We start from the raw sequence: 13547 nt of genomic DNA on the forward strand, positions 1-13547 counted from the left end.
AGGCCCGCCTGCCTCCCCCTCGGAGCAGAGGGGCCAGGCCATGCTAGCGGCCGGGCCTATGGCCTATGGCAGTGGGTCTCAACACGTTAGAATCCTCTGGAAAACTTAAAAACTTAAAAAGATCCTAATGCCAATTTAATCAGGATCTCTCGGAGGGGGCCCGGGGCAGGGGCAAGTTGTATAACTCCCAGGGTAACTCTGACCTATAGCCGAGATTGGGGACCACTACTCAAAGGCAAATGGGGGAAGGAGGAACCTCTTGGCTTTCCAGGGTTGGTGACCCCCTGAAACCCAACGGACGCATGTGCCTGCCTCTCTGCATCTGGGGAGAGGGTCCGCAGCTCCCACCAGCTTTTCTGACCCAGAGGAGATCAAAATCCATTCTTGGGAGTAAGCAACCACCCCTTCCCATAAACCAACAATGTCATTTTTAAGGACTGGAAACCTCCAGTTGCAGGATCAAAGAAATCTTTCCTGACTTCCCCAGACACCTCCTTCCGGCTCCTTCTTTCTGCAAAAACATCGTGTGCTTAGCACGTGCTTGGCACTGCTCTAGGCTCTGGGATCCAGGGCAAATGAGACAGACATGGCCCTCCCCTGAAGGAGTCAAGTTCTCACAGGGCTCTAGATGCACTCGTGAACCAATGAGCTATCTGCAGTGAGTGGGCCATGTGACAGGCGCCCCCACCCCCCGGCCTCCCCATGTCAAAGGTGCTGTTCCTTACAGTCGGCAGGGGAACCCCCCCCCCCCAGGATTCTGATGACTTGGTCGGGGCAGGGACAGAGGGCTGGGTGTTGGCAGGCTTCGATTCTACTGTGCAGTTGGAGGCAAGGCCTGCTGTGTAGATTCCGCATTTGGGGAAGGCCTCTGGGAGGAGGGAACTTGGCCTATGGGAAGGGCCTTAGGAGCCAGCAGAGGGCTTTGAGGGGACCGCCAGGGCAGAGGCGCTGAGCTGGGCAAGGGCCTGGGGTACTGGAACCACAGAAAAGAGTGGCCTTAGGAATGAGTGTGTGTATGAGGAGGGGTGGGAGTGCTGAGGACAGAGGAGGGGCAGGGCAATCCAGGCAGGGCTCCGTCGGTTCCATAGGAGCCTGGATTTTATAGGAAACCTGTTGGCTACATCATGGTTACATGGTTGTAGGCAGGGGAGTGACAAGGTCTGGCTTACAGTTTTCAAACCCCTTCCTGCAGTGTGGATAAGGGACTGGGGAGGACGGGAATGGAACTTGTGACCAGTAGGGAGCTGCCCTGGGCCAGGCGGGAGGTGAGATTTGGCTGGGCGAGGTGCCAGACTGGAGGAGACACTTTCGGGCTGTGGGATGAGAGGGAGGAGGGAGAGCGTGGCTCCTAGGTGTTTGGTCTGGGCCATCCCCCACCCCTCCCCCCCCAGGAACCCTGCAGCACTTAGAATGCTTAGCACCAGCCCCCCAGGTACTCTCGAGAGCCTCTGGTCTGGCGTTTCCTAAGAGGAGCTCCATGTGGTATTGAGGGCTGTTAAGTGAAAAATGGCTTCAGCTCAGCAGTGCTGCTGCTGGGCATCTTGGAGAGGTGAACGGCCTGACGTGTGGGTGGCTCTTGGCGAGAAGTGGCACTCCACAGACCGGGTGACAGCAAAACCTTCTGTTCTCAACAGGGCATCTTCTAGGATTCCTAATCTGAGGAGCCACTCCCGAAAACGCTGCTCTGGTCCCAGCCCGTCATTGGACAGGTGAGGTGGCAGGCCCGGGGAGGGCGGTCACCGGGCCAGGTCTCGTCCCTCGTGTTCTGCCAGAGCAGGGACTGAGCCTGCACCTCCCTACCCGGGGCCTGCAGGTGCCATGCCATCACATAACTCCCTTCTCCCAGGCTGTCTGGAGACACGCAGGTTCTAGGATCAGGCTGGAGGGCTCCTACCCCATCCTCAGGGGAGGGACAAACCAGTCCTCCTAGCCTACAGGTGCAAATTCACAGGTGCCCAACACAGACAAGGGGTTCTCTTGAAGGCACCGGCTCTTCCCCAGTCCCGCGTCCTGTACTCAGGGGCTTCTGGGAGGGTAAAGGAGCCTTGGCAGCAGGTCCTGGCACTCAGAGCTGGCTCAGGGTGCTCACCCCACAACCCCCCCCCCCCCCACCCCTTGGGTGAGGACAGAACAGGCCTGAAAATAGTTTCAGCTGACTCAGGGGCAGTGGGTATCAGGCCCCTTTCAGGTGGCTGAGTGTATGAAAGTCCTGGTGTTTTATGTGGAAGTCCCTCCTCCCTTCACCCCTCCATCCCTGCATCTCTCCATCTCTCCATTCTCCTGTCCACCCATCCCTCCATCCAGCCATCGTTCCACCCTTCCATTCCTCTATCTCTTCATTCTCCATCCATTCATTCCTCCATCCCTCCATCTATCTGCCCATCATCCCTCCATCCAGCCATCGCTCCACCCTTCCATTCCTCTATCTCTTCATTCACCATCCATTCATTCCTCCATCCCTCCATCCGTCTGTCATACCTCCATCCAGCCACTGCTCCACCCCTCCATTCCTGTATCTCTTCATTCTCCATCCATTCATTCCTCCATCCCTCCATCCATCTGCCCATCATCCCTCCATCCAGCCATCGCTCCATCCATCACTCCATCCAGCCACCATCCCATCTTTCATTAGGCAACATTTGCTGGGAGCCTTCTTTGTTCTCGTAAAGAATACATAGTCTTTCCTCTCAAGGTATCACGTTTCACCGGGGAGAATGGGACAGTTAAGTAGAGAATTACTGTATAGCATCGGGGATTAGAATAGTAACCTCCATTTATTGAAAGGCTACCACATGCCAGGCATTTTATCCACATTATCTAATTTCACCTCTGGACAAATCTTCCAAATAGGTTTTATTTTCCTCCTCTCACAAATGAGTAAGGTGAGGCTCAGAGAGGTTAAGTCATTTGTCCGAGATCACACAGCTAGGAGGTGAGAGAATTACATTCATATCCAGGCAGTCTAATGCCTGAGCCTGTTCTGGGAACTGATCCAGTATCCCAAAGCTATTGGAAGGAAGCAGAGAGGGAGCATGGCTAACCAAAGCGTGTTGGCAGGGCTAGCCAGGGTGACGATGGTGGTAGAGACAAGACTGGCTGGAGTAGGAGGCTTCCTGGAGGTGATCTCTGAAGTCAGTCTTGAGGGATGAGTGGGAGTTAGTAAAATATCAGCGCAGTAATTTCATTGTATGAATTGATTTGGCGTAAAATTATATATTTGGTCAATTTAAATTGTAGCTGCTTAGAAATGGTCAATTTACCGGCTATAAAGTATAACATAAAATCAGAACCTCCTTCCTCTTGCTCAGACAGGTACCAGCGGCTGCTCTGGAATTTTCTAATCAGATGTGCATGCGTGTCATTCCCTTGTGTTGTTGGCGGTCTGTCTAGCTTGCGGGAAGCAGGGGCAGACCCTCCAGTGTTTACGGAAAGTGTATACCTGGAAGCATAACACCGGGGGACATTCCCTTTGTTTAATTTCATCTGCGGATGAAACCCTCACCCCTTACTTGTTCCACAAGTGCTGAGAAAGGCCTGCCCCAGCTCTGGCCACTGTGCCCCGACCGTACCAGCCACCGACCTCACTCTGTTTGTAGCGGCGGGTTCAGTTAGGACCCTCACTCTACAGGTGAGGAGATCGGGGACCTGCAAGGCCCTTCCCTGGGGCCATGTGCTGGCAGAGCCAGTATTTGACCCCTTATCCGGGGGTCCTTTGTCTTCTGTCTCCCGACTGCAGTTCCTTACTAAATTCAGTTCTTGCCACCAGTTTGCTCGCCCCCCAAGATCTCAAACTAACGGTGGTCCTGACCCTTGCTGCTTCTTTCAGACACACGGGTGTACGTCATTGGATCCCCTGCACTGGGGGCTGGCAGACTTGTTCCAGAATGGGCCAGGGAGTAGATGTTCTAGGCTTTGTGGGCCCAGTGGCCTCTGTCGTAACGTCCACTCTACTGCCTTAATGTGGGAGCAGCCGGGGGACAAGACATAAGCCAGGGGGTGTGGCAACTTTAATTAGGGCCATGAAAGTGTGACTTTCCTGGGCTACAAAACCTTCTTTTTATTTTTTTCCAACTATTTAAAAATGTGAAATCTGTTCTTGGCTCACAAGTTGTACAAAAAATGGGTGGTGGGTTGGATTTGATTTACAGACCCAGTTGGCCACTCCCTGCCCTATACCAGCCCTTATTCCCATCTCATAGATGAGAAGACTGAGGCTCAGATCCTCCCAGGCCCTCTGAATCCAACTTTGGTGGGGGGGGTTCCCTGAAGTTGATGCCACACCCCATCATGGTGTGACTTGGGCATGTTCTCAGCCTGAGCTGACCCCCTGGGCTTCTTGGAACTGCCCATCTTTTGCTCCATGTTGCTTTGAGGGGGAAACGTCTGTACTTGGAGGGAAGAGGGACTTTGCATCCTTGGGTGTTGGCCAGCATGCCCTGGAGCCACCACCCCAGGCTCTGGTGCTCAGCACCTTCTCCTCCCCCAGGTGATTCCCAGGTAGGCTCTGGGCCTGCCTGGTTTGGCCAAATGGCCTGCGAGTCATGGGGCTGCGTGGCTCCTGTTCTAGCATCTGAGCTCACCCAGCTGCCTCTTGGAGAGGATGGGGGGGCCCGAGGGGCTACACGGTCTGGATTCTGTCCTTGCTGGCCCATGTACTAGTGATCTGGGGCAAGCTCCTTCACCCCTCTGTGCCTTAGTTTGCTCATAGGACACTGAAGGTCTTCGCCCAATGCCTGGTACAATCTGTGCGAGTGCCTGAGACCAGCGAGGTTGCTCAGAGTCTGGAGCATCAGGGAATACCAGCTCAGCAGCCTCCGCCTCCTCCTTGCCTACCTGGGAATCCCAGCCATCCCCACAGGTCCCGTCATACCCTTGAAGCCACTCTCTGGAAGGATGCACTTCACAGTGGACAGATCTTGGGCTCTGGAGCCCACCCCTGCTTGCCGGCTCTGTGACTTGGATGAGTTCCTCCACCTCTGTGAGCCTCGACCCCAGGGATGGGAATACCTCGCTCACCTCTTGGGCACAGGAGGATTGAAGGGGATGACACATGCTGGTGGCCGCCTGGAGTCACTGCCATTCGCTGGCAGCTGCTCCTCACTCAGCGGGCCCAGAAATCGCTCTCGTCCACAGACTGCCCGTTTCTGAGCACTCCCAAGCCTGTGAGGCTGCCCTGGTGGGCCAGCCTGAGCAGAGGATGTGGGAGCGGGACATGTAGAAACTCCCTTCCGGTACTATCTAGAAGCAGGCAACGGTTGCCAAAGACCGTTTGCGTACTTTTCCAATTGCACAAGAACCCGGCGCACGCCGCTCAGGCCCTTGGCCGCCGCTAAAGCGCAGTCAGTGAGGTTCTTCCAGTAAAGGGGTGACCTTTCTGTAGACTGCTTGGGGTTCAGCCTGGGTCACTTACTGGGAGGAGACCCAGCCGGGCAAGCAGGCCCAGGTAGGAATGAAAAACGTGCCGCCGCCATGCGAGAATCTTTCCTCTGCTGCTCTTCTCTTCTGCGCAAGTTTGCGCAGAGCCTCTAGTCTGTCGAGCGCTGTGGTGGAGGAGACCAGTAACGCTCCTTTATGCAGACCATCCACTGCAGGGCTCCCTCAGGCCAGCCTGGGTCCGGGATCGCAGATCTCTAGAACTCCTGACGCAGGGGAGCCCTTGTTTGCCCCACCCTGGGTCTGAGGTAGGCCCCAGGTAGACTTACCGAGGCCAGACTTCCCTGGCTCCCGAGTCCCTGTTGTCCCTGCATTTCTCAGACCCAAGCCTTGGACGCTGGTGGTGTCTAAACGCAGTCTAAACTCCCCATGTAGCAGTTGAATCCCCGAAAGTGTTTACTCACACTTGGCTTCCATGCCACTTGCGATGGGGTGCTCATTACCACCCAGACAGCCTTTTCCTTCTTTGGACAGCTTTGGCTTCATGTTGTGCCCCAGTCTGACCCACAGCAAGGCAGCTGGAGAAAATTCTCTCGAATTGAGATGTCAGAACACCAAACTGGACCCCCTGGGAGGTAGTGAACCCTCCTCCTTAAGCCCCCTCCCCTCTCCTTGGAGGTATAGAAAGTCAAAGCTGAGCTCCCCCTGGCAAGGATGATCGAATGTGATTATTTCCAGAAAAGGCAGAGGGGACCTCCTTATGGACAGGGGATATTCATAAGGCTTAGGACTGCCTTTTACCCTTGGAGGAAGAGGAAGGGGTGAAGCCTACCCCTCAGCCCTCCTTCCCTCTGCTCTGTGGCCTGCTCCCCCCGTCCCCTCCCGCATAGGGCCTGTGGGAACAGAACTGGGCCCTATGCCTGCTTCCCTGCCCCCAAGCCCAGCTGTCCCATGCAGCTGTCCTGGCCCCAGCTGCCCGGCACTGGTCCTGTCACCCCTGAGGGCCTGAGAGCTGGCTGCTGTCATTCCTGGATTGTATGGCTTTGGGGAGGGGGTGAAGGCAGCAAGCTTCCCTCTTCCTCCCTGAGTCCTGCCCTGGCTTGGGGTCCATCAGTGTGGAGAGACACACTAGTGCACTCCGGCATGGTTTGCTCTGTTTCAAAAGCACGACTGTATCACCCAGAATGACAGTGAAAAATTGGCAACAGCCGTGTGTCTAATCATAGAGTATTGATTCCATGCATTGTGATATATCTGTATCTGGGACTTTAACCCTAGGATTCTTGGGGGCTCCTGAATGGGCTTAAAGGGGCCTCTGAACCCCCAGAAATTATATGTAAAATGCTGCCTATACATGAATTTTCTGGAGGAATCCGACCCTCCAAAATGTAAAATGATCTACAGTATGGAATCCCATGCAACATGTCAAGTTATATTGTAGAGCATTTTACCAGCATACACAGAGAGTATATTGTTGAATGAAAAAAAGCAGGTTACAAATCACTCTATATAGTAAGAGCCCAGTTTTGTTTAAAACCATCTGGGAAACACACATGCTGCAAGTTTAGCTACTAAAATGATGACAGTTTTTATCTCTGGGGTGAGAGAAAAATTTTTTTTAATTAGTGTTGTTCTGTTGAATGTTCTATTCGTTCGATGCTCGACAATGCATACTTGTTCCTTTGTGAGGCGATGGTGAAGGGAGCACTCGGTCCCTTTTCTGAGAGGCTAGAACTCTCTGTCTCCCCCAGCAGCCCCCTGGCCCCAGGGCTGCAGATCTGTGCCACAAGCCACTGTCTCACCTCTGGGGCTCCAGCAGTCACCTGCTAACGTCCTGGCCACCTGACTTTGACCAGCATCCATCTGGGTATTTCCAAAGCCCGTGAGGGTCTTATGTCATTTCCCTCCAGGCCCTGCCCGGTCGAGGGGCCAGTCCAGACTCCAGCTGCCAAACATCAAACAACCGAGATGGCCTGTAGGCCGACACTTCCTAGCTGTGTGGCTTTGGGCCAGTCATCTAACCTCTCTGGGCCTCAGGGTGCCATAAAATGGGACCTCGTGTTAGTACCTCCCCCGGGATTGCTGTGAGGATGTGCTGGGATGATGTGGGGCCAGCAGGTCACTGACTGCCTGTCAGCTTTGTTCCCCTTTCCTCTTGCCTTGACCTACCTGCCTTCTCTCTCTCTGCCAGGGAGCTCCAGGACCGGCAGGATGGGGTCAGCCTGTGTCAGAGTCACCAAATACTTCCTCTTCCTCTTCAACTTGCTCTTCTTTGTAAGTATGACCAGCACCAGCCGACCGCCTCCCACGGACACTCTTCCCTGGGGCAGCGCAGCTGACACCCTCCAGAGACTCCAGGCCAGGGATGGGGGGGGGCAGTCAGTGGGGGCTGAGGACGGACCATTGGGAATGGAACCGTGTGGGGCCAGCCAGGAGATTGCCTGCATTCCAGCTGGTTCTGTGGCGGAGCACTGATGCCTCTCCCAGCTGTCCCCTCTCCTGGGGCCCTGAGGTCCGGGCCAGTCAGGGTTGGAGGTGGGCATGGGTGGGGAAGAGCCCCCAGGTGTCCCCTAACTCATCAGCAGGGAGTTCTCTGAAATCTTTCTCGCCATGTGCTGGCCCCCTGCCCTCCCGTGCCCCCTCTGAAGGTCTTGCTGTTAGAGCTGCCACCCCCACCCGCACCCCCACTGTGGGGGATGTACCCACACCCCCCAGAGGGTGTGCAAGAGAGGCAGGCTTGGGGCCAGAGTGGGGACACGGTCCCCCTTCTCCAGACCCACCCTGGCAGGCCCCACCTTGCGTCCCTGAGCCATGGGGCTGCCCAGATGTAAGCCCGGTGCACATCTGGAGCTGGTTTTCCTGGGGCCTCAATTTTCCTCTTGGGCCTGGCACTGACTGACTCCTCTTGCTTCGAGTTGCCAGGATGATGGTGTGTGTGTGTGTGTGTGTGTGTGCGCGTGTGTGTGCGTGCGTGTGTGTGGTTGTGTATGTGAGTGAGAGAGTGTGTGTGTGATGGGGCAGGGGGAGCGTGTGTGCATGTGTGAGTGTGCCCATGTGTGTATATGTGCATGTGTGATGGGGCAGGGGGAGCGTGTGTGCATGTGTGAGTGTGCCCGTGTGTATATGTGCGTGTGTGATGAGGCAGGGGGAGCGTGTGTGAGTGTGCCCGTGTGTATATGTGCGTGTGTGATGGGGCAGGGGGAGAGGCCTTCCTGGGCGCAGGGAGCTGCTTGGGGCTCTGTCTCCTCTGTGTTGCTGGTTCACCCTCTACTGTTCAAAAATCAGGCTGAAAAATAGGATGTTTATTATGATCCAGTTTTATTAAAAAGCGCACACATACATGAGTATTTTTGAGAGGAGAAGAAAATGCCTCTGAATGTTCATCTTGGGATTCCTGAGAATTTGGATTTTATTCTTCATGCTTTTCTGCATTTTCCAAATTTTCTACAACGGACACGGATTACTGGGGAAAAGACGTTTTACATTACAAGTTACATAGGATCGTAGACAGTTTGGGAAATAATCATTCTAGATTCCCCCTCTTAACTACCCCGACACACAGATACAAGCGTGTTCCCGGCACACGCAAACACACACGTGCGTGCGGACCGCTGGGGTGCCGCCTGCCCTGCCATTGTCCACCCGGCTCTAGCCCCGGCCCCCTCCTCAAGGACGGTGCTGAGGCCTTGCTGTGGCTCTCCACGTCCTCCACGGATGGCAGCTAGGTCTGGAAGCTACCCGGGCAGGGCCTGGGCACCTGGGCTTCCCCAGCTAGACAGGTCCCTCCTGGCTGGACCAGGGCTCTGGAAAACAGTTGGCCACACAGCCGGAGCCCAGCCTTCCCTGGCAAGTGCTTGGCTCCTGTGCTTCAGCCTGGCTTCCAGGGCCAGCTGGCCGGGACTGGGGAACAGGAGGGTCGCGGTGCTGCGCTTCTATCCCTGGGGACCCTAGGGATTGGAGGGAGGGGTGTGGGCGACAGCCTAGGAGGTGAGGGGGCTTGCAGTCTCCGGCCCAGACAGCCCGCTCACCCCATGCAGCGGAAGGGAGGGGGTGGAGACTTCATGAAGAAAAGAAACAGGGTTGATGGTTTTGGCCAAGCCCCCCTTCTCTTCCAGCTCCTTGCCGGCCCTGTGGAGCCAGAGACTGGAAAAGCTTGTCTCTGGCCAGAGCTTTGGGGGCTGGCGGGAGTCTGGTGTTAACCCCCTGTGTGCTGGGGCAGAGATGGCCCGTCAGGATGTGGGGAGGGGTGGGCAGGGAGAGGGGGAGCTTTTTATCACAGGAGGGTGAGGGGAAAGGAGAGACTTCCAGGGACAGTGAACATTGGTTCGTCCACTCATTCACTCATCACTCATTCACCAAGTGGGTATTGACACGTCTGTGTATGCAGACCCCGGTTGCAGGTGCCAGGCAGACACTCACCAGCAGGAGAGCCGTGGTTTCTGCCCTGGGGGCTCTGTTCTGGGGGGTGGTGGGCTCCAGTCAAGTACTATTCAAATGGATGATAAAGGCAGCTGTGCAGGGTGCTGGGCGTGAAGGTTACAGTCCCCAGGAGAGCAGATAATAAGGCAGCTGACCTTGTGGGGATGGTCAGCAGAAGCTCCCTGGAGTTAGATGAGGTGGGTGGGGAGAGGAGTTCTGGGAGAAGCAGCAAAGTCCAGTGTGGGGAGTGGGGCAGAGTGTGGGGCTCTGGGGTGCCGGCCGTGCCAGCCTTCCAGGAAGGATCCTGCTCTCTGTTTTATGCGCGTCGGGATGCGGTTATACGATCAGACTTGTGGTTTGGAAAGTTCGCTCTGGCAGCCGTGTGTGCTCGCATATGCACACACGTACACGTGTACATCCTTGCCTGCAGCCCCTCCTGGCCCCAAGCTCCCCAGAAGATTGCCTCGTCAGCTTTTCTGAGGTTCACAGAAACCCAGGAGCTGCTGATGCTGTGCTGTTCCGGGGGAAGGACGCTGGTGTGAGGGTCCCGGCTCCTGGCTGAGCCTTGTCGGGAGATTCTAGTGGAGCTGGGGGGGTGGTTCGTGGTGGTGGTGGTGGGTGGTGCCCCATGGTTCCAGTCTTGGTTCACCAAGAAAGAGGGGGCCACGGTGCCTCCCCCGTTCTGGCTGGCCGCCTGGCTGGGCCTCTTCCTGGCTGGCCCACAGCCTCGGGGCTAGTCCAGCCACTCCAGATGGCAGTCTTTGGACATGAGACCCGCAGAGGCACTCCTGGGCTGGTGCCGGGGACTTCCTTCGTGGGTGCTTAGAGGCGAGCTGAGGAGGTTAGCTGGGCGGTCCTGGATTTCAATTTCCTTGGGGTTGTTTGCCCAGAAGGAATTTTCTGCCCTGCCCTATGAGGGCAGGAGGTGAGCAAGTCAGGGGCTCCGCCGCACGGCTCTAAGGTGCACAGGAGCAGACCATGGGCCCAATGCCTGGCCGTTGGCCAGCTGTGCCGTGAGCTGCGGGCTCGGGTGGGCAGGGCCTCAGGAATCTTTGCGAACCAAACTCCCAGGTTCTATAAAGTCCCCCTTCATCCCGGCAAGCTGTGTCGTTCTGAGGCACCCCTACCCAAGGGTGGACCCTTCCCCTCAACAGAGCCTCAGTAGCCTCCCTGTCCCAAGAAACTGGCTTTCCAGGTGAAGACCCAGCATGGGTCCCAAGTATCCTGCATCTAGTGTGAGCCACCATCTGGCCCGGAGTAATAGTCAGATCTGGCTTCGAGCCCCTGAAGGATGGAATGGGTGACCTTCGGTGAGGTCGGGGCCTCTGTGTCCTCATCTGTAACATGAGGACAATAACAGGGCCCACTGGCAAGGAGGGAGGAGGGGACAGGTGGCCTGCTGGGAGACACTGGGGAAGAATGTAGGGTCATCAGCAGCTGCTGTTGTCTTTAAAGGGGCCCAGACTAGGGTAGGGTGAGTGAGGTCCTCGCTTGGGAATGAGAAACAGCATTGCAATGTGCCCTATCAGGGTCTGCTCCTTTTTAAAAGGAAAAAATCACAATACTGATCCTGCCTTTATTTAAAAGTTTGATATTTTGCTCATCACGGATTTTTAAAATTAATTTTGGTTTTTAAAAAATCGTTGCTGTAAATTCTTATTTATCTTGGTTACTGAGTTTTTTCATGTCCCCTTAATTTTTATGCCCAAGGCAAGCACCCCGTTCGCCTTACTCTGGGCCCAGTAGAGCAAGGTAGATTGAGCCCCTTGGGTGGGGTGCTCACCCACGCTGAAGGCTTTATCAGCAGCTGCTTGCCTTGCAGAGTAGGGGATGATGGCTGAGGTGGGAACCCAGGGCCCATGATAGAGGTGGGTGGTGACATGCTAGGACTCTCGAGGTGGCTTATTCCTCAGGTGGGCTCAGGCCAGGCCCCAGGTGAGGGCCAGTGTTGTGGGATTTGGTGTTGGCTGGGTTCCAGTTGGGGAGATGGGCTCAGGCTAGGGGCCTTGCAGATGACGGGAGGGGGAAGGAAGCAGGGAATCCCTGGGCCTACCCCAGCCACTTGCCCCACATCTGCCTTTCTGTTCCTGCCTTTCCAGTGGGTTCCTGAGCTCATTCATTTCCTGAGCACTCAACCCTTGTGCTATAGGCCCCCCAGGCACATGGAGCTTCGTGCAACCCAGCCCTTGCCCTCAGGGAGCTCGCGGTCCAGCCAGAGACACACAGCACATTAAAGCCCGTGGGAATGGCTATTAAGGAGGGTCCAAGGGTGGTTGCCACCTTAGTCTGCCTGGGGGAGTCTGGAGGGCTCCCGTGGAAGGTGGCCTCTGAGCCGAGCTCTGAAGGGCAAGTGGGCTTTGATGTTCACGTCCATGCAGGATTTTCCCCAGCGCTTGTTTGGGATGTCCCCAGCCACTGAGCTGGGCTAGAGTGGAGGCGATGAGCATGGGAGAGGGCTAGGAGGTAAAGTCGGAGGGTACCCCTGGAAGGAGGCTGCACCCCTCAAAGCTAATAGGCCTGGTTTGACCACATGTGGGCGTGGGGTGGGGGAGGTGGGAGGCAGAAAGGACTCCCCACACATGGCGCTGCTGTCAGGACTTGGGGTGTGGGGCCTGAGGATGGAGGTGGTGCACCCCCCCCAGGTCCTCCTGGCCTGGCTGCAGGGGCAGCTGGGCAGGGCCCCCTCAGGCCCCCACTGACTGTGCCTTCTCTTTCCAGATCCTAGGCGCGGTGATCCTGGGTTTCGGGGTGTGGATCCTGGCCGACAAGAGCAGTTTCATCTCTGTGCTACGTAAGGGTCCCTCCAATCTCCCTGCCCGACTGGCTCTGGAGCGGTGGGGCCAGGGCAACGGGCAGGGCTGCTCCACAAGAACTTGAACCTCACAGCGCGTCACTTTTCAGCTGCCCTCAGGGCCTCACCCGGGTCCTGCGCTGACCGCTCTGCCCCAGGCCCCCTCTGCAGGGGTTTTCGGGAGGAATTTTCTCTCCCTCCCCACACAAAGCTGCTGTTGTCTGGAGAACACTGGGGGTTGAGGGAGGCTTGCTCTCCCAGCCCGGCCCCTTTCCCTCAGCCCTGACCTCGAGAAAGCCTCTTACGGTCTCTGTCCCTCCATTTGCGAGCTCAGCAAGATGTGGGCCCCAGTCCGGCCCCGGTCAGTTCAGAGAAATGTAGGAAAGGGCGGGAAAGAGGTCGTCAGGAGCCGATGACGTGCCCACCGTGTGCCCAGTGCCGGCTAGATTCGTCGGGCCTCTGGACTGCGGAGGAAGACACCGGGCGCAGCGTCCGTGGTCTGTGCTCGTTCCGAGGCAGACACGGGGCCGAGCATTTTGCACATGAAAATTGCCTTAATCCCTCGATAGCCCTGTGAGGTAGGAACTGTTCTAGTCCTGCCTTACAGGTGAGGAAATGAGGCTCAGAGAAGTGATGTCCCTGGCTCACATTCACAGAACTTCCAGTGATAGGTGGGAGAATTGAACCCCCAGAGCTTTGGTCCTAAATGCTGCCTGTGGTAGGGTGAACCACAGCATGCAAGCCCCTTGTCTCACCCTTGAAGCAGGAGGAAAGAAGCCCAAGGCACTCCTGCACAGATAAGAGCCTTTCCAGGTCTACGCCCGGCCTCCTCCAGGAAGCCTGCCAGGCTTGCTGCACTGATCTCATGGATGCCCTGAGGTGGAAGGGAGGCACAGCTGAGGGCCCCAAGTAGCACAGTGATGCCACTCCCCTCAGTGAGTGCATCCTTGGCTCATTTCCCTCC

At 56.3% G+C, this 13547-nt stretch overlaps 1 protein-coding gene across 2 annotated transcripts in view; it reads left to right on the forward strand.

Moving 5' to 3' along the window:
- The window catches only part of CD82 (CD82 molecule), a 49706-nt gene that overhangs the window by 18009 nt on the left and 18150 nt on the right, over positions 1–13547 (forward strand). The window contains exons 2-4 of one of the 2 annotated variants that reach the window (XM_032414889.1): positions 1635–1709; positions 7565–7647; positions 12511–12583. In XM_032414889.1, the coding sequence (XP_032270780.1) occupies positions 7585–7647; positions 12511–12583 (136 nt within the window). In that variant the 5' untranslated portion in view covers positions 1635–1709; positions 7565–7584. The remainder of the gene's footprint in view (positions 1–1634; positions 1710–7564; positions 7648–12510; positions 12584–13547) is intronic. The other variant, XM_032414888.1, reaches the window with a different exon arrangement.

This window comes from Phoca vitulina, unplaced genomic scaffold, assembly GCF_004348235.1.
Source record: "Phoca vitulina isolate PV1807 unplaced genomic scaffold, GSC_HSeal_1.0 scaffold16, whole genome shotgun sequence".
NCBI classification, from domain to species: Eukaryota; Metazoa; Chordata; class Mammalia; order Carnivora; family Phocidae; genus Phoca; species Phoca vitulina.